This window comes from Stegostoma tigrinum, chromosome 1, assembly GCF_030684315.1.
Source record: "Stegostoma tigrinum isolate sSteTig4 chromosome 1, sSteTig4.hap1, whole genome shotgun sequence".
Classification (NCBI taxonomy): Eukaryota; Metazoa; Chordata; class Chondrichthyes; order Orectolobiformes; family Stegostomatidae; genus Stegostoma; species Stegostoma tigrinum.
Genome location: NC_081354.1, coordinates 689,600 through 708,811, shown reverse-complemented (window position 1 = coordinate 708,811; position 19,212 = coordinate 689,600). Strand labels below are relative to the sequence as shown.

The 19,212-nt window shown below is 44.7% G+C and overlaps 1 protein-coding gene across 8 annotated transcripts in view; it reads right to left on the bottom strand.

Annotated features, from left to right (window-relative positions):
• LOC125455495 (polycomb group RING finger protein 3) overlaps positions 1-19,212 on the bottom strand; it is a 132,138-nt gene that overhangs the window by 41,095 nt on the left and 71,831 nt on the right. For all 8 annotated transcript variants that reach the window (XR_009445726.1, XR_009445728.1, XR_009445733.1 and 5 more), the window contains exons 4-5: positions 15,907-16,003; positions 6,879-6,934 (exon numbers count right to left, since the gene is read on the bottom strand). Coding sequence is in view for 2 of the 8 variants with exons in the window: in XM_059645780.1 (XP_059501763.1) it covers positions 6,879-6,934; positions 15,907-16,003 (153 nt within the window). In the remaining 6 variants the exon portion in view is untranslated. The remainder of the gene's footprint in view (positions 1-6,878; positions 6,935-15,906; positions 16,004-19,212) is intronic.

Below are 19,212 nucleotides of genomic sequence, written 5' to 3'. Positions count from 1 at the left end.
TACCTAAAGTTGGCGAATCTACTACCGTTGCAGGCAAAGCGTTCCATTCCCTTACTACTCTCCGAGTAAAGAAACTACCTCTGACGTCTGTCCTATATCTTTCACCCCTCAATTTGAAGCTATGCCCCCTCGTGCTCGTCGTCACCATCCTAGGAAAAAGGCTCTCCCTATCCACCCTATCTAACCCTCTGATTATTTTATATGTTTCTATTAAATCACCTCTCAACCTCCTTCTCTCTAACGAAAACAGCCTCAAGTCCCTCAGCCTTTCCTTGTAAGACCTTCCCTCCATACCAGGCAACATCCTAGTAAATCTCCTCTGCACCCTTTCCAAAGCTTCCACGTCCTTCGTATAACGTGGTGACCAGAACTGTACACAATACTCCAACTGCGGCTGCACCAGAGTTTTGTACAGCTTCACCATAACCTCTTGGTTCCGGAACCCGATCCCTCTATTAATAAAAACTAAAACACTGTATGCCTTCTTAACAGCCCTATCAACCTGGGTGGCAACTTTCAAGGATCTGTGTACATGGACACCGAGATCTCTCTGCTCATCTACACTGCTAAGAATCTTACCATTACCCCTGTACTTTGCCTTCCGGTTACTCCTACCAAAGTGCATCACCTCACACTTGTCTGCATTAAACTCCATTTGCCACCTCTCAGCCCAGCTCTGCAGCTTGTCTATGTCGCTCTGTAACCTACAGCATCCTTCGTCACTATCCCCAACTCCACCGACCTTCGTGTCATCTGCAAATTTACTAACCCATCCTTCTACGCCCTCATCCAGGTCACTTATAAAAATGACAAACAGCAGTGGACCCAACACCGACCCTTGCGGTACACCACTAGTAACTGCTCTCCAGGATGAACATTTCCCATCAACTACCACCCTGTCTTCTTTCAGCAAGGTAGGGAGGGGATAGGTCAGTCCGAGGAGGACGGACAGGTCAAGGAGGCAGGATGAGGTTATTAGATAGGAAATGGAGGTGCGGCTTGAGTTGGGAGGAGGGGATAGGTGAAAGGAAGAACAGGTTAGGGAGGCGGGGATGAGCTGGGCTGGTTTTGGGACGCAGTGGGGGGAGGGGAAGAACTGGGCTGGTTTTATGATGCAGTGGGGGAGTGGGAGATTTTGAACCTTGTGAAGTCCACATTGATACCATTGGGCTGCAGGGTTCCCAAGCGGAATATGAGTTGCTGTTCCTGCAACCTTCGGGTGGAGCGGAGTGTGGAGTGGACAAGGGAGTCGCGGCGAGAGTGGTCTCTCCGGAAGGTAGACAAGGGTCGGGTGGGAAAAATGTCTTTAATGGTGGGGTCGGATAGTAGATGGCGGAAGAGTCGAAGGATGATGTGTTGTATCCGGACGATGGTGGGGTGGTACGTGAGGACAAGGGGGATTCTGTTTTGGCAGTTTTTGAGAGGCAGGGTGGGAGGGATGAGGTGTGGGAAATGCAGGAGCCACGGTCAAGGGCGTTTTTGACCACTGCGACAGGGGTTGGGGGGGGGGGGGGGGGGGGGGAGATGGTGGTGGTGGTGGGATGCGGCCCTTGAAGAACGAGGACATCTGTGATGTGCAGGAGTGGAATGCCTCATCCTGGGAGCAGATGCGGCGGAAGCGAGGGAATTGGGAATAGGGGATGGAATTTTTGAAGGAGGGTGGGTGGGAGGAGGTGTATTCTAAGTAGCTGTGGGAGTCGTTGGGCTTGAAATTGGACAGTTTCTAGCTGGTTACCCGAGATGGAGACTGAGAGGTCTAGGAAGGTGAGGAATTTGTTGGAGATGGCCCAGGTGAACTTGAGGTTGGGGTGGAACGTGTTGGTGAAGTGGATGAACTGTTTCAGCTCCTCTTGGGAGCAAGACGCGGTGCTGATCCAGTCATCAATGTAACAGACGAAAAGGTGGGGTTTGGGACCAGTGTAGGTGCGGAAGAGGGACTGGAAGGGAACACCAACTCATATTCCACTTGGGAACTCTGCAGTCCAGTGGTATCAATGTGGACTTCACCAGCTTCAAAATCTCCCCCTCCCCCACTGCATCCCAAAACTCCCCTGACTGACCTATCCCCTCCCCACCTCCTCACCTATACTCTCCTTTCCACCTATCTTCTCCTCTATCCATCTTCGGTCCGCCTCCCCCTCTCTTCCTATTTATTTCGGAACCCTCTCCCCATCCCCATCTCTGATGAAGGGTCTAGGCCCGAAACGTCAGCTTTTGTGCTCTTGAGATGCTGTTTGGTCTGTTGTGTTCATCCAGCTCCACACTTTGTTATCTTGCAGCAATATAAAACCCTTGCTAGGCTGCGTTTGGAGTTTTGTGTGCAGTTTTGGTCGCCACATTTCCAGAAAGACGTGGAAGCTTTTCAGAGAGTGCAGCGAAGGTTCACCAGGATGTTCCTGGTCTTGAGGACCGTGGCTATGAGAAAAGATTAAAAGACAGGAATTGTTTTCAGTGGAAAGCCACTGGCTGACAGGAGACCCGATAGAGGTCTATAAAATTAACAGAGGCTTAGATGGGGTGGGTAGTCAGCAGCTTTTTCTCAGGGTTGAAGTTTTAATTATAGGGGGGGCACTGGTTCAAGGTGACAGGGGGAAAGTTTAAGGCAGATGTGCGAGGTAGGTTTTACACGCTGAGAGTGGTAGGAGCCTAGAACGCAGAGCCAGAGGCAGTTGTGGAAGCAGGCATGTTGGCGACATTTAAGAGGCACCTGGACGGCTACGTGAATAGGCAAGGAATAGAGGGATAAGGGCAGGGGTTTTTTTTAAGTTTAGTTAGGGCACGTTGACCTCCCAGGCTTGGAGGGCTGAAGGATCTGTTCCTGTTTTGTTCTTTTCTTTTGTTGTTTTGTTCTTTTGTAAATTGGGCGACAGGTCAATTTAATTATAATTAGACAGGATCTGACAAAAACAGACTGAGTAGCTACTGGCAGGTAGATATACATTTGAATCAAAGAATCCCTACAGTCTTAAAAAAAAAAGCCCATCAAGTCTGCACTGGCCTTCCGAAGAGCATTCCCCCCCCAAGCCCCAGATCCCCACTCTATGAGCCATGACTGAACAGCCGACAGACTCAATGGGCCGAATGGCCTAATTTCTGCTCCTCCGTCTTATGGTCTAGCCCCGCAACCCTGCATTTGCCACAGACTAATCCACCTTGCCTCACATCCCTGGACACTACGGGACAATTTAGAATGTTTCTGCACATCTTTGGATTGTGGGAGGAACCAGCAGAAGCCCACGCAGACACAGGGAGAACATACAAACTCAACACTGGCAGTTTCTCAAGGCTCGAATCAAACCCGGTTCCTGGCACTGTAAGGCAGCAGTACTGACCACTGAGCCACAATGCCAGGCCAAGTTGGAAAGTGGTCGTCTTTTAGAAGTAGTATTGTTAAAGTCATGGCCAGTGCATTCATCTATTAGTGAAGGGCAAGGGCAATATCCAAAGAACCCTGCATGTCAAGGGATATTGACAGTTTCATAAAGAAAACAAAGGAACCATATGTCAAGTACAAAACACTAAAAATGGGGGGGGGGGGGGGAAACTCTTCAAAAAATGAAATTGGGAGGGTAAACAGAGGTCATGAAATATCTTTGGTAGAGAGATTGAGAAAACCCCAAGGCATTCCATACACGAGAGGTGAATGCAGAAGGTTTAATTAGTAAGTTTGCAGAAGACCCAAAAATCAGGGTTATTGTTGATCATTAGGAGGATGGTCTCAAGCTACAGTCTGATATTGATCAGGTGGTAAATTGGCTAGAACAATGGCAGTTGGAACTTAATCTCACTTAGTGATCCATTTGGGATGTCTAATAAGGGAACAACATGCACAATGAATGGTAGGTTTCTGTAGAGTACTGAGAAACAAAGCGACTTGGCATACAGAGATAATGGGAACTGCAGATGCTGGAGAATCCATTTGATCGGCGCAGGCTTGGAGGGCCGGAGGGCGTGTTCCTGTGCTGTAATTTTTCTTTGTTTATAACAAAGTGTGGAGCTGGATGAACACAGCAGGCCAAGCCTGACTTGGCATACAACTCTCTGAAGGTGTCAGCAAAGGTGTTTAAATACATATACAGGATGTTTGCCTTCATGAGCTGGGGCACAGAATAGGGGGGGGGATAAGAAAGTCTTATTACAACCTTATAAAACATTAGTTAGGCCACTGTGGAATACTGTGCACAGTTCTGGTCACCACAGTATTCGAAGGACATGATTGTGCCGCAGACGGTGCAAAGGAGGTTTACCAGGATATTGCCTGGGATAACAAGTCTCAGTTCTGAGGAAAGGCTGAATATGCTGGAGTTGTTTTCCCAGCAGCACAGTGGGCTGGGATGGGATCTGTCTGAGACATACAAAATTAGAGGCACAACCAGGACAGATCGTGAGAATCTCTTCTCCATGGCTGACATGTCTGACACCAGAAGTCATAAATTTAGAGGAGATCTGAGGAATGTACCAAGATGGTAGATATTTGGAACCTGCTGCTTGGGGGTGGGTTTGTACACCTGTGATACTAAAGAGGCAGCTGGAAGCTTACTTAAAATGCTGGCTCATAGTCATCTGTAGACAAAGAGCTTATATATGGGATTAGTGTTACTTGGTATTTGTTCGTTGGCATAGACATGGTGGGCTGAAGAGCCTGTTTCTTTGCTATATGACTCTATGGCTAAACTTCGGACTTCCTCTGAATGTAGTTTTGTCTGCATCTCCAGCATCCTTTGGCACAATGGGTCAGCAGTAATGGCCACCTGTACATACCAAAAGTGCTTCTGGTTCTCTTCTAAGCACAAAAACTTGTAATCTACATAAGCAGATAAAATGCATGATCTTGGTCAATGCTGTTGTCCAATTCTGCACTGTCAATTTAACTCGTTGGATGTCAACAGAGCATTTCTCTTAAATACGGCAGTGAAGTTAATAGAATCACAAGTTAATGTTGCCAAAGTTATTAGTGTTAGTGATGTGAATCAGTGCTGCTTCAGAGACAAGATAGAAGTGCCTCATGTTGAACACTATGCACTGGTCAAACGTTTGAGAGAAATATTGCAATCGTTTCAATCAATCTCATGAGTCAGTTTTCACAATGTTAACTCAGGCTGGTTTTGCTAAATGGTGTATGTGTGTGCGTGTGCGTGCATCTATGTATGGGGTGGGGTGCAAGGGCTACACTTATTTGCATAAGTGTTCTTTTATTGTACATATTTAGTTCAATATTAACTCCCACGACCGATCAAATAGAAAAACTGGCAAACTTAACAGTTTATATTTTAACCTGACAATTTGAAAATTTAAATGGTGGTTACCATAACAACCGAGTGCATGGCTCTAAACGTTTGAGCTTGTCTAGGGATTATATAATCGTCTGTGTATATGTATTATACACAGGTGTGCACCATAAATTAAAATAGAAATGACACAGGAATTTAAATTGGTAGAAAATAATATGTAACCGCCACTGTTTTGACAGTAACTTGCAGAAAAGCATTGTTTGTAATTTGAGACAACTTTTACAATGCACATTCAGACATTGTTTAGAGCTTGCACTGAAATGTTAAGGCAACCTCTGCAATGCAGTACTTGTATCCATTTCGCAACTTGTTACACAGGGGAGTTCAGTCATTGAAAAGACAAGTTGGCACATCAAGAATTGTAAAAGACAGTGATCTTATCGCATTAGGTTTAACATTTTAATCCAATGAAACAGTTTTTCACAGTGGTCTGATACATTCATCAATAATTACTTCAGACGCTGAAGTAAAACCAGAATACAAATTATGCCATTAGAGATGAACCATACCTCATCCTGAAGAACATAGAACGTTGAACTTTTATCAGCTTGAATAAACACCAACAGAAAGCCCAGCAAATGGATCCATGGAATAAATGCCAAATATGAAAATTTCAAACTTGCCAATTCTGATCTTACAAAAAATTGCTTTTAATCATAACTGAAGCCCATTCCAAATGGTTTCAGCAGTTAAGCAATCTTGTTCTAATGATCTGATGAGGCCATGGTAGAATCTACTTATCATACAGAACATTATGAAGTAAGTCAGTACGCCATCGCTCTATATTCTGAACTGCGACAAAGCTGAGAAAAACAAATACAAATTTTGAGGAAGACTAACTATCGTTGCGATCGAAGGAACCAGGGATGCAGTTCTGAATTACAGATTGTTTCCTGCCTTCAAGAGCCAAGTTAGGAATCTCCAGTTTGGGCTTTGTGACTAAAGTGTTGTCTATTGTATTTTAGGTAAGTGGTGAAGAGAAACCAGCAATTCAAACATCACAAAGAAAAGACAAAAGACCAACAGATGGAGGGGCAGCAAGGATTACAGATAAGGGGCGCAGGAAAAGATGGACGTAATTTAGTAAGAGTAGCAGCTGGGATGTGGGAAGTATCAGGGAGAAGAGAAGCATGCGAAGGGATGGAGGGCAAGGGAGAATATGGAGGGGGGGAGCGTGTGCGCGAGAGAGGGCGGGGCATGGACGGTGGCGGGGGAGGTGGACAGGGGGGCGAGAGGCAGAGAAGAGAGGAGAAGAGAGAGACAGCGAGGTGGGTGGGGGAAGGAGACAGAGGTCGGGGGGGGGGAGAGAGAGAGAGGGGGGGGGAGGGAGAGCGCACGAGAGCACAAAGTGGGCATGGAGAGAGCGGTGTGGGGGGGAAGAGAGAGAGAGAGAGAGAGAGAGAGAGAGAGAGAGAGAGAGAGAGAGAGAGAGAGAGAGAGAGAGAATCAGAGTAGCGACATGAGATGTATGAACAGAGAAGGGACAGAGAAAAGTGTGGCAGGATCAGACCAAAACATATTTTACAACAAGCAAGCAATCAGGTAATCATGTAATTAGTTGTGAGAAAGTTCGAAGATGTCACTTACCTTCTTGGAGACCAGGCACCAATTTGTAGACAATATCTTGCATTGTTCGATCGTGACTTGGAAGCGCAGCAGAAAACAAAATAAACACATGAATGTTATTACTAAACGTGACTGTACAGTAGTATTGTTCACAAAATTCATCAGCAAAACATCCCAATAGCCTCAAAACTGAAGATGAGATTAGACATTTACCCAAGCAAACTATTACCACAATTTTATTCCCATGCTCCTTAAAGTAGTGAAAGATGAGAAGAAATTTCATCAATGAGTTGAAAATTCCAAAAGACTTGTCATTGAGTAAATAAGGAGAAACTGCTCTGTGTGGACATTAACCAGAGGACAAACATTTAAATTAATGCCTGGAAGAACCAGACAGAATTAAGAACTTAATTTTATACATGGGCTTGGTGTAATCTGAAGCTTGCTTCCTGAGAAGATGGCAAAAGCAAATTCAACAGGAGCTTTCTAAGAAAACAACAAACTTTTGAAGAGAAAACAGTTCCATGTGTTTGGAGAAAAGTCAGGTGAGAGAGAACAAGTGGATAGCACTAACAAAGAACGTGCCAGGCATGATGGACTGCACAGACCTGTTCTTTGATGCAGTTCCAGAGAATAGAAGTGAGAAGATAAAGAATGCAAACAATGACAAATCAGGGGAGATGACAGCCTAGTGGTATTGTCACTGGACTGTTAAACCAGACACCGAGATAACGTTCTAGGGACCCAAGTTTGAATCCTACCATGGCAGATGGTAGAATTTAAATTCAATAAATATCTGGAATTAAGAAGCTAACAATGACTGTGAATCCACTGTTGATTGTTGGAAAACCCATCTCGTTCACTAATGTCCTTTAGGGAAGAAAACGGCCATCTTTATCTGGTTTGGCCTACATGTGGCTCCCAGGCCCACAGGAATGTGGGTGACACAACTGCCCTCTGGGCATTTAGGGTTGGGCAATAACTGCTGCCGAGCTAGCAATGCCCCTTATCTTGTGAATGAACATAAAATAGTACAGGCCCTTCAGCCCACGATGTTGTGCCAACACATTAGCCTATTAAGATCAAACTACCCTGCATACCCTACATTTTACTATCCTCCATGTGCCTATTCAAGAGTCGCTTAATAGTCTCTAAAGTATCTGACTTCACTGTTGGCAGCACATTCTACATGCCCACCACTCTCTGAGTGAAGAACCAACTTCTGACATCTCCCCTATACCTTCCCCAATCGCCTTAATATTATGCCCTCTCGTAATAGTCATTTCCGGTCTGGGAAAAAGTCTCTGACTAGCCACTCTATCAATGCCTATCAACATCTTGTATACCTCTATCAAGTCATCTTACATCCTTCGACACTCCAATGAGAAAAGCTCTAGATCCCTCAACCTTTCCTCATAAGATCTGCCCTCCAGTCCAGGCAGTGTCTTGGTAAATCTCCTCTGCATCCTCTCTAAAGCTTCTACATCTTTCCTACTATGAGGTGACCAGAACTGAACACAATATTCCAAGTGTGGTCTAACCAGAGTATTATAGAGCTGCAGCACAACCTTGTAGCTCTTAAACTCAATTCCTCTGCCAATGAAAGCCAACACAACATACACCTTAACAACCCCATCAACTCGGGTAGCAACTTTGAGGGCTGTATGGACGTGGACCCAAGATCTCTCTGTTCCTCCACACTGCCGAGAATCCTGCTATTAACCCTGTGTTCTGCATTCAAATTCGATCTTCCAAAATGAGTCACTTCACACTTTTCTGGGTTGAATTCCATCTGCCACTTCTTTGCCCAGCTCTGCATTCTGCCAATGTCCCACTGCAACCTACAACAGCCCCCCACACTGTCTACAACTCGACTAACCCACTAAGCGACCTTTCCACTTCCTCATCCAAGTCATTTATAAAGATCACAGAGTACAGGTCCCAGAACAGACTGTGGCGGAACACCACTGGTCACCGAGCGCCAGGCTGAATACACTCCATCTACTACCACACTTTGTCTTCTATTGGACAGCCAAATTTCCCTAAATCCCATGCTTCCTCACTTTCAGAATGTGTCCTTTCATGGGGAATCTTATCAAATGCCTTGCTAAAATCCAAAAACTGTTCAGCCTTCAATGTGTTTTGTTACATCCGCAAAGAATTCAATAAGGCTTGTGAGGCATGACCTGCCCCTCTCAAAGCCATGCTGACTGTTTAGAACATAGAACCTTACAGCACAGTACAGGCCCTTCGGCCCTCGATGTTGTGCCGACCTGCCATACCGATCTCAAGCCCATCTAACCTACACTATTCCATGTATGCCCATATGCGTGTCCAATGACGACTTAAATGTACTTAAAGTTGGCGAATCTACTACCGTTGCAGGCAAAGCGTCCCATTCCCTGACTACTCTCCGAGTAAAGAAACTACCTCTGATATCTGCCCTATATTTTTCACCTCTCAATTTAAAGCTATGCTTCCTCGTGCTCGCCGTCACCATCCTAGGAAAAAGGCTCTCCCTATCCACCCTATCTAACCCTCCGATTATCTTACACGTCTCAATCAAGTCACCTCTCAACCTTCTTCCCTCTAACGAAAACTGCCTCAAGTCCCTCAGCCTTTCCTCGTAAGACCTTCCCTCGATACCAGGCAACATCCTAGTAAATCTCCTCTGCACCCTTTCCAAAGCTTCCACATCCTTCTTATAATGCGGTGACCAGAACTGTACACAATACTCCAAGTGCGGCCGCACTAGAGTTTTGTACAGCTACAGCATAACCTCTTGGTTCCAGAACGCGATCCCTCTATTAATAAAAGCTAAAACACTGTATGCCTTCTTAACAGCCCTGTCAACCTGGGTGGCAACTTTCAAGGATCTGTGTACATGGGCACCGAGATCTCGCTGCTCATCCACACTACCAAGAATCTTACCATTAGCCCAGTACTTTGCATTCCGGTTACTCCTACCAAAGTGCATCACCTCACACTTGTCTGCATTAAACTCTATATGCCACCTCTCAGCCCAGCTCTGCAGCTTATCTATGTCTCTCTGTAACCGACAACATCCTTCGTCACTATCCACAACTCCACTGACCTTACCACTAGTAACTGGACTCCAGGATGAACATTTCCCATCAACTACCACCCTCTGTCTTCTTTCAGCAAGCCAATTTCTGATCCAAACTGCTATATCTCCCACAATCCCATTCCTCCGCATTTTGTACAATAGCCTACAGTGGGGAACCTTATCGAACGCCTTGCTGAAATCCATATACACCACATCAATTGGTTTACTCTCATCTACCTGTTTGGTCACCTTCTCAAAGAACTCAATAAGGTTTGTGAGGCACGACTTACCCTTCACAAAACTGTGCTGACTATCCCTAATCAATTTATTCTTTTCTAGATGATTATAAATCCTATCCCTTATAGCCTTTTCCAACACTTTACCAACAACTGAGGTAAGGCTCACTGGTCTATAATTACCAGGGTTGTCTCTACTCCCCTTCTTGAACAGGGGAACCACATTTGCTATCCTCTAGTCTTCTGGCACTATTCCTGCCGACAATGACGAGTTAAAGATCAATGCCAAAGGCTCGGCAATCTCAATACCGCAATACCTCAAACTGTGCTTTTCCAAATAATCATAAATACTATCTCTCAGCATCCGGTCTAATAACTTGCCCAGCGCTAAACTAAGACTGACTGGTCTGTAATTCCTAGGATTATCCCCATTCCCTTTCTTGAACAAGGGAATAACATCTGCCACCTTCCAATCATCTGGTACCACTCCAGTGGACAGTGAGGATGCAAAAATCATTGGGAAAGGGGCAACAATCTTTTCCCTCGCTTCCCATAGTAACCTTGGGTATATCCCACCTGACCCAGGGGACTTACCTATCCTCATGTTTTTCAAAATTTCTCACACATCCTCCTTCATGCTGTCCTCACAAACATCAACATCCCTCTCACTGGTGAATACTGAAGCAAAGTATTCATTCAGGACCTCCTCTACTTCCTCTGACTCCACGTACAAGTTCCCTCCACTATCCCCGATTGACCCTACCCTCACTCTGGCCGTCTTCTTGTTCCTCACATGAGCAAAGAATGCCTCAGGGACTTCCTTGATCCTACCTGCCAAGGTTTTCTCATACCCCCTTCTAGCTCTCCTAAGTCCATTCCTCAGTTCCTTCCTGGCTACCTCGTAGACTTCTAGAGCCCTGTCTGTTCGTTGCTTCCTCAACCTTAAGTAAGCTTCCTTCTTCCTCTTGACTAGGTGTTCAAAATGTCTTGTTATCCAAGGTTCCTTCACCTTCCAATCCTTTCCTTGCCTCAGTGGGACAAACCTATCCAGTACTTGTAGCAACTGTTCCCTGAACAACCTCCACATTTCTGTCTGCATTTCCCCAAGAACATGGGTTCCCAACTTATGCTCCACAATTCTTACCTATTAGCATTGTAATTCCCCCTCCCCCAATTAAATACTTTCCCATTGTGTCTGCTCTTATCCCTCTCCATGACAATAGTAAAAGTCAAGGAGTTGTGATCACTACCACCAAATGCTCTCCCACTGAGAGTGCTGACACCTGACCTGCTCGTTGCCAAGTTCCAAATCCAATGTGGCCTCCCCTCTAGTTGGCCTATCTGAATATTGAGTCAGAAATCCTTCCTGACAAAATCTGCTCCATCCAAACTATTTGCACTTCAGAGGTTCCAGTCTATATTTGGGAAGTTGAAGTCACTCATGACAATAACCCTATTACTTTTGCACCTTTCCAAAATCTGTCTCCCAATCTGTTCCTCTGTATCTCTGTGCTATTGGGGGGTCTATAGAAAACTCCCAATAAAGTGACTGCTATTTTCCTGTTTCTGACTTCCACCCATACTGACACAGTAGAGAAACCCTCCTCCACGACCTCCCATTCTACAGCTGTGATGCCATCCCTGATTAGCAATGCTACTCCCCGACGTCTTTTACCTCCCTCCCTATTTCTATTGAAACATCCATACCCCAGAACATCCAACAAAAATTCCTGCCCTGTTATTCAAGTCTCTGTAATAGCCATAACATCGTAGTTCCAAGTACTGATCCATGCTCTCGGTTCATCACCCTTATACCTGACACTTCTTCCATTGAAGCAGACACATCTCAACCCATCGCACCGACTGCCACTTTTCCCTTCCAACTGCTTATCTTTCCTCACAGATTCTCTGCTTGTTCTATCTGCCTGTACACCAGCTACCCCATCCTCTGATCTGTAGCTCCAGTTCCCATTCCCCTGCCAAACTAGTTTAAACCCTCCTGAAGAGCGAGCAAACCTCCCACCCATGATCTTGGTGCCCCTCCAGTTCAGGTGCAACCCATCCTTCCTGTACAGGTCCCATCTTCCCTAGAAGGTATCCCAATGAGCCACATATCTGAAGTCCTCCCTCCTGCTCCAGCTCTGTAGCCAAGTGTTCAGCTGCACTCGCTTGAATAATCATCCCTTGGATAATGGACGATAATGGAATAGTGTAGGTTAGATGGGCTTCAGATTGGTTTCACAGGTCGGCGCAACATCGAGGGCCAAAGGGCCTGTACTGCACTGTAATGTTCTATGCTGTATGTCCTATAAAGAAAAAAAATTGCAGAGAGGGCAGAATTAAAAGTAAACAGCATTCGGGTCATACCAGATATTAAGTACAGCAGTCGAGTGCATTGTCAGACACTGGGTATTCACAATAGTAGCTCACTGCACTGTCACACACTGGATATTCTGGATAGCACTTGCGATTATACAATGGGTATTCAGGCCAGCATCTCAGAGTCACTGGAATTTTTGGGGAAATGGTGCTGGTTGTAAAGTGACTAGATTAGTAATTCGCAGACACAGGCTACTGATCAAGGGACCTGGATTCAAAATTCCACCATGGTGAATTACAGCAATAGAGCCATACAGCACAGAAACAGATCCTTTGGTCAAACTTAACCATGCCGACCACGTTTCCCAAGCTAAACTACTCCCACTTCCTGCATTTGGCCCACATGCCTCTAAACCATTTCTATTCATGTAGCTATCTAACTGTATTTTAAATGTTTTAATTGTACCTGCATCTACCACTTCCTCCAGCAGTTCATTCCACATATGAACAATCTCTACGTGAAAAAGATGTCTTTCCAGTCCCTTTTAAATCTTTCTCCACTCACCTAAAAAAAATGGCCCTTAGTTTGGAACTCACCCACCCTTGGGAAAAGACCTTTAACTATAATTATTTGCTAACCCCTGCAATTGCAAAGTTTGAATTAAATTATTAATTTAGAATTGAAAACTTACTCAACAACCATGAAATCACTGCCAATTTAATGAGCGGTGATAGTTGAGTAATCTAGAGATCTAGTAATCTTGAGATGACTAATGCTCTGGGAATGAGTCCGAATTCAGCGATGGTAGATGGTTAAATCTTAATACAGTAAAAATCTGGAAAGCCCAGGAAGCCATTGTCGATTCTTTCTAAAACCAATCTGGTTCATGAATACTGTCCTTACCAAGTCTGGCCTACATGAGACTCCAAGCCCTCTGAAATGGGTCAGCAAGCCATTCAGTTATATCAACCTTCAGAAATCTTCAAAGAAATGAAACTGATGAACAAACTGGCAACGACTACTGCACAGAAAATGACAACGACAATCACCACCCTGTCAACCCTGCAAAGTCCTCTTTACGGGCATCTGGGGGCCAATGTCAAAATTCAAAGAGCTATCTCGCAGACACAGTCATAATCACTAGTTAAATCATACCTTCCACACTATTACCTACCGGACCATCGGGTCAAATGTGGGCAAGGAAGCATCCTACTGATTACTACGTACCATCCTCCTTCAGCTGATCAATCATGATTCCTCTGTGTAAAACACCACTGGGGGAGGCACGAATGAGGAAAGGGCACAAACTTATACTCTAGGTGGGGGAACTGCAATATTTATCAGCAAGAGTGACTCAGCAACACCATTACTGACTGAACTGATTCAGTCCTAAAGGATTTAACTGCTAGACTGGATTTGCGACTGGTGGTAAGGAACAAGAGGAAGAAACATGAACAAAAAAACAGAAATTGCTGCACTATCTCAACAGGTCTCAACAGTATCTGTGGGGACAATACAGAGTTAATGTTTCAGATACAGTGAACCTTCTTCAGAGAAAAATGCATAAATAACCTCATCTTAACTAATCTTCTTTCTGCAGATGCAGCTGTCCTAACAACATCATACTGCACAGTCCTCCAGTCGACAAGAACCCACCTTTACACTAAAGATACCCTCTGGAGAGTCATGTGGCATGATCACCATGTGAAATTGGACTTTGAACAGAACTAACAACTCAAGACTGGGCAGCCAAGAGGCTCTGTTCATCATCAGCAGCAGAATTGTACTCCAACACAATTGCAACCTCATGGCCTAGCACATCTCCCACTCTATCTTTATTAAGTTATCAAATCAAGCCTGGTTCAATAGAGTGTGCAGGAGGGCATTATCAGGCACAATATATAAATAAAAGCGTCAACCTGACAAAACTATGAAAGAAGCGTTCTTGCATGCCAAACAACATTAGCAGCAAGTAACAGACAGTGAAGCCAGTGTACAACCAAAAGATCAGACCTAAACTCAAGTGTTGCCACATCCAGTCTTGAATGGTGGAAGATACTTAAACAACTCACCAAAGGGGTTGGTTCTAATAGTATCCTTTTCACAACAACGAGTGCGATCAAGGCACATCAGCAGCTTTCCAGAACTTTGTGGGAAGCTAGGAAAATGATTTCAGGGCCCCTTGTTGAGATATCCGTATCATCGATAGCCATGGGTGAGGTGCCGGAAGACTAGAGGGTGGCTAATGTGAGTGTTATGTCAGTGGTGGATAAGTTGTTGGAGGGGATTCTGAGCAAAGGAATTACAGGTATTACATTACTCTATTTGGCGAGTTCTGAGGAAGGGTCACCAGACCCAAAACGTTAACTGTTTTCTCCTTCACAGATGCTACCAGACCTGCTGAGCTTTTCCAGCAACTTTGCTTTGGTTCAGGACTTACATGCATTTGGAAAGGCAAAGACTGACCAGAGATGGTCAGCATTATAGAAAAGTTTTTTTGAAGAGATGACAAGATTGATGAAGGCAGAGCAGTAGACATTGTCTTGCTTTGTTAATGACCAATTACTGTGTTTTCAAAGTCTTCACCAAAATTGGATGAAGAAGAGGAAAGGAAGGGGAATTAACTTGTCAGAAACTTGGTGATGCCACTGTTTTTTCCACACTATGGCCAATGTTTCAATGTACGGCTTATGGGAGAGATGCTTGACTTCTATTCTGGTTTGAACAGTACTCCAGAGAACAATATTTTCGTAGTCTTAAATCCTGATTTCAGTGTGATTAGGGTTCAATAGACCTGCAAATACAACACCTGATTGCCAATCTTAACAAGATGGGCCATTTGAATGATCGGTGGGTAAAATGAGAAGGTCACATTGTGCCAATAGACATCCTTATTTAAACCAGTGTGACTCCAACGCCCACTTATCTAAAATTTGTTCACTGATGGATAATTGCTTAAGTTTGTGGGTTGTTAGATTTTTTTTTGTGTCTCTGGTTTATTCTATGGGGTGAAGACAAGAAAATGAGGTGGCCACCACAGCCATGATTGAATGGGCCAAACTGTGCTCCTGTATCTTATGTTCCATGTCTGCAGAAAGCATTAGTTATTAAGATCAGCTTCTCCAGTGACTGTTCAACCAAGCACTGGCAGAATACTGTGAATAAGACTAGTCTACTTCACAACTAACTGAAGAAACTGATTTTCTCAAAGCTGGCTTTAGTTGGTTTATCAAGCCGCTGACTTTTCAAAATCACAGATTTATATATGAGCAGCAATATAATATTTACAAAGTTAGCTCACAGCGCGCATCAAATGATCAAAAAGGCTGTGGCAATAAGACCTGAAAGCAAAATTTTAGGTTACAAGCATTTCTATTTACCTATTTGGTGCTGAAATACAGTTACAACCACCTGTTTAATACTCACCCTATGTATTGCAATGGGTGACTCTGGTGAATGACAATCCTGCAGGTAGGGCATGTGTTGTTCTCTTCTAGATATTTCACAAGGCAGCTCCTACAGACTGGAGAAAAACCAACAACCTATTAATAGTATACTATCTATATGCGCTTTCTTTTGGTCATTAATTTCAGCCAAAGATTTGTCTAAATGTAGAACAAATTTCTCCGGTCAATACTCATGGTGATTTCTATGGCTAAATTAGCAAATATGGGGTAATATTCTCCTCATAAACAGTTAAAATGCACAGCTGGAAACCAGAAATTTTAACTGAAACACCCATTTTAAAAATTCATTCAAATAAATCAGAGCTATCAAGAAATTGAAGTTATAAGCCTACTGCATACTATGAAATCATTTCAAAAATCATATCAGCAAATCTTAAAACGACAAATAATCTGCAACAGACCTATTTCCTGCATTTTCCTAGCTCATTGACTCAGACAGCTACAGCACAGGATGCTACTCAGTCTATCACATCTGCAATAGTCAACTAAAATCTCACAGCACTACACTCATGTTCGAGCATCCGGGGAAAGCAGTGGGGCACAGGTCTCTGGCACAAAAGGGAAGGGGGAAGAGGAGCACAGCAGTAGTCACTGGGGACTCCACAGTTAGGGGGACAGATAGGAGGTTCTGTGGGGACAAGAGAGACTCACGGTTGGTGTGCTGACTCCCAGGTGCCAGGGTGCGTGATGTCTCTGATCGTGTTTTTGGGATCCTTAAGGAGGAGGGGGAGCAGCCCCAAGTCATGGTCCACATAGGCACCAATGACATAGGTAGAAGAGGGATGGGGATTTAAGGCAGAAATTCAGGGAGCTAGGACGGAAGCTGAGAGCTAGGACGAACAGTTGTCGTCTCTGGTTTGTTGCCCGTGCCATGTGCTAGTGAGACGAGGAATAGGGAGGGAGAGGAGTTGAACACGTGGCTACAGGGATGGTGCAGGAGGGAGGGTTTTGGATTCTTGGATAATTGGGGCTCTTTCTGGGGTAGGTGGGACCTCTACAAGCAGGATGGTCTTCACCTGAACCAGAGGGGTACCAATATCCTGGGGGGGAAATTTGCTAAGGCTATTCGGGTGGGTTTAAACTAATTCAGCAGGGGGATGGGAACCAAAATCGTAGTTCGACTAGAGAAAAGGTTGAGAGTAGGAAGGTCCGAAATAAAGTTTCAGGGACGCAAGATGGCACCGGCAAGCAAGAAGTTGGATTGAAGTGTGTCTACTTCAACGCTAGGAGCGTCCGGAATAAGGTGGGTGAACTTGCAGCGTGGGTTGGTACCTGGGACTTCAATGTTGTGGCCATTTCGGAGACATGGAGAGAGCAGGGACAGGAACAGTTGTTGCAGGTTCTGGGATTTAGATGTTTCAGTAAAAACAGAGAAGATGGTAAAAGGTGGGGGGAGAGGTGTGGCATTGTTGGTCAAGGACAGTATTACAGTTGCAGAAAGGATGTTTGGGGACTCGTCAACTGAGGTAGTATGGGCGGAGGTTGGAAACAGGAAAGGAGAGGTCACCCTGTTGGGAGTTTTCTGTAGGCCTCTGAATAGTTCCAGATATGTAGAGGAAAGGATAGCAAAGATGATTCTCGATAGGAGTGAGGGGGGCAGGGCAGTTGTCATGGGGGACTTCAACTTCCCAAATATTGACTGGGAACACTATCGTTCGAGTACTATAGATGGGTCTGTTTTTGTCCAGTGTGCGCAGGAGGGCTTCCTGATACAGTATGTAGACAGGCCAACAAGGGGAGAAGCCACATTAGATTTGGTACTGGGTAATGAGCCCCGCCAGGTGTTAGATTTGGAAGTAGGTGAGCACTTTGGTGATAGCGATCACAATTCTGTTATGTTTACTTTAGTGATGGAAAGGGATAGGTGTATACCACTGGGCAAGAGTTATAGCTGGGGGAAAGGCAATTACGATGAGATTAGGCAAGATTTAGAGAGTAGAGGATGGGGAAGAAAACTGCAGGGGATGGGCACATGAGAAATGTGGAGCTTATTCGGGGTAAAGCTCCTTTAGTGTCCTAGATAAGTAGGTACCTGTCAGGCAGGGAGGAAGCTGTAGACCGCGGGAGCCGTGGTTTACTAAGGAAGTGGAATCTCTGGTCAAGAGGAAGAAGGAGGCTTATGTTAGGATGCGATGTGAAGGCTCAGTTAGGGCGCTTGAGGGTTACAAGGTAGCCAGGAAAGACCTAAAGAGAGAACTCAGAAGAGCCAGGAGGAGACATGAGAAGTTGTTGGCAGATAGGATCAGGGTAAACCCTAAGGCTTTCTATTGGTATTTAAGGAATAAAAGAATGACGAGAGTAAGATTAGGGCCAATCAAGGATAGTAGTAGGAAGTTGTGTGTGGAGTCAAAAGAGATAGGGGAAGCACTAAATGAATATTTTTCCACAGTATTCACTCTAGGAAACGACAATGTTGTCGAGGAGATTACTGAGATACAGGTTACTAGACTAGGTGGGATTGTGGTTCACAAGGAAGAGGTATTAGAAATCCTACAGAGTGTGAAAATAGATAAGTCCCCTGGGCCGGATGGGGTTTATCCTGGGATCCTCTGGGAAGCCAGGGAGGAGATTGCCGAGCCTTTGGCATTGATATTTAACGTGTCATTGTCTACAGGAATAGTGCCAGAAGACTGGAGGATAGCAAATGTGGTCCCCCTGTTCAAGAAGGGGAGTAGAGACAACCCTGGTAATTATAGACCAGTGAGCCTTACCTCAGTTGTTGGTAAAGTGTTGGAAAAAGTTTTGAGATAGGATTTATAATCATCTAGAAAAGAATAATTTGATTAGGGATAGTGAGCACGGTTTTGTGAAGGGTAGGGTGTGCCTCACAAACCTTATTGAGTTCTTTGAGAAGGTGACCAAACAGGTAGATGAGAGTAAACCGGTTGATGTGGTGTGTATGGATTTCAGCAAGGCGTTCGATGAGGTTCCCCACAGAAGGCTATTGCACAAAATGTGGAGGAATGGGATTGTGGGAGATATAGCAGTTTGGATCAGAAATTGGCTTGCTGAAAGACGACAGGGTGGTGGTTGATGGGAAATGTTCATCCTGGAGAGCAGTTACTAGTGGTGTACTGCAAGGGTCGGTGTTGGGTCCACTGCTGTTTGTCATTTTTATAAATGACCTGGGTGAGGGCGTAGAAGGATGGGTTAGTAAATTTGCAGACGACACTAAGGTCGGTGGAGTTGTGGATAGTGACGAAGGATGTTGTAGGTTACAGAGAGACATAGATAAACTGCAGAGCTGGGCTGAGAGGTGGCAAAT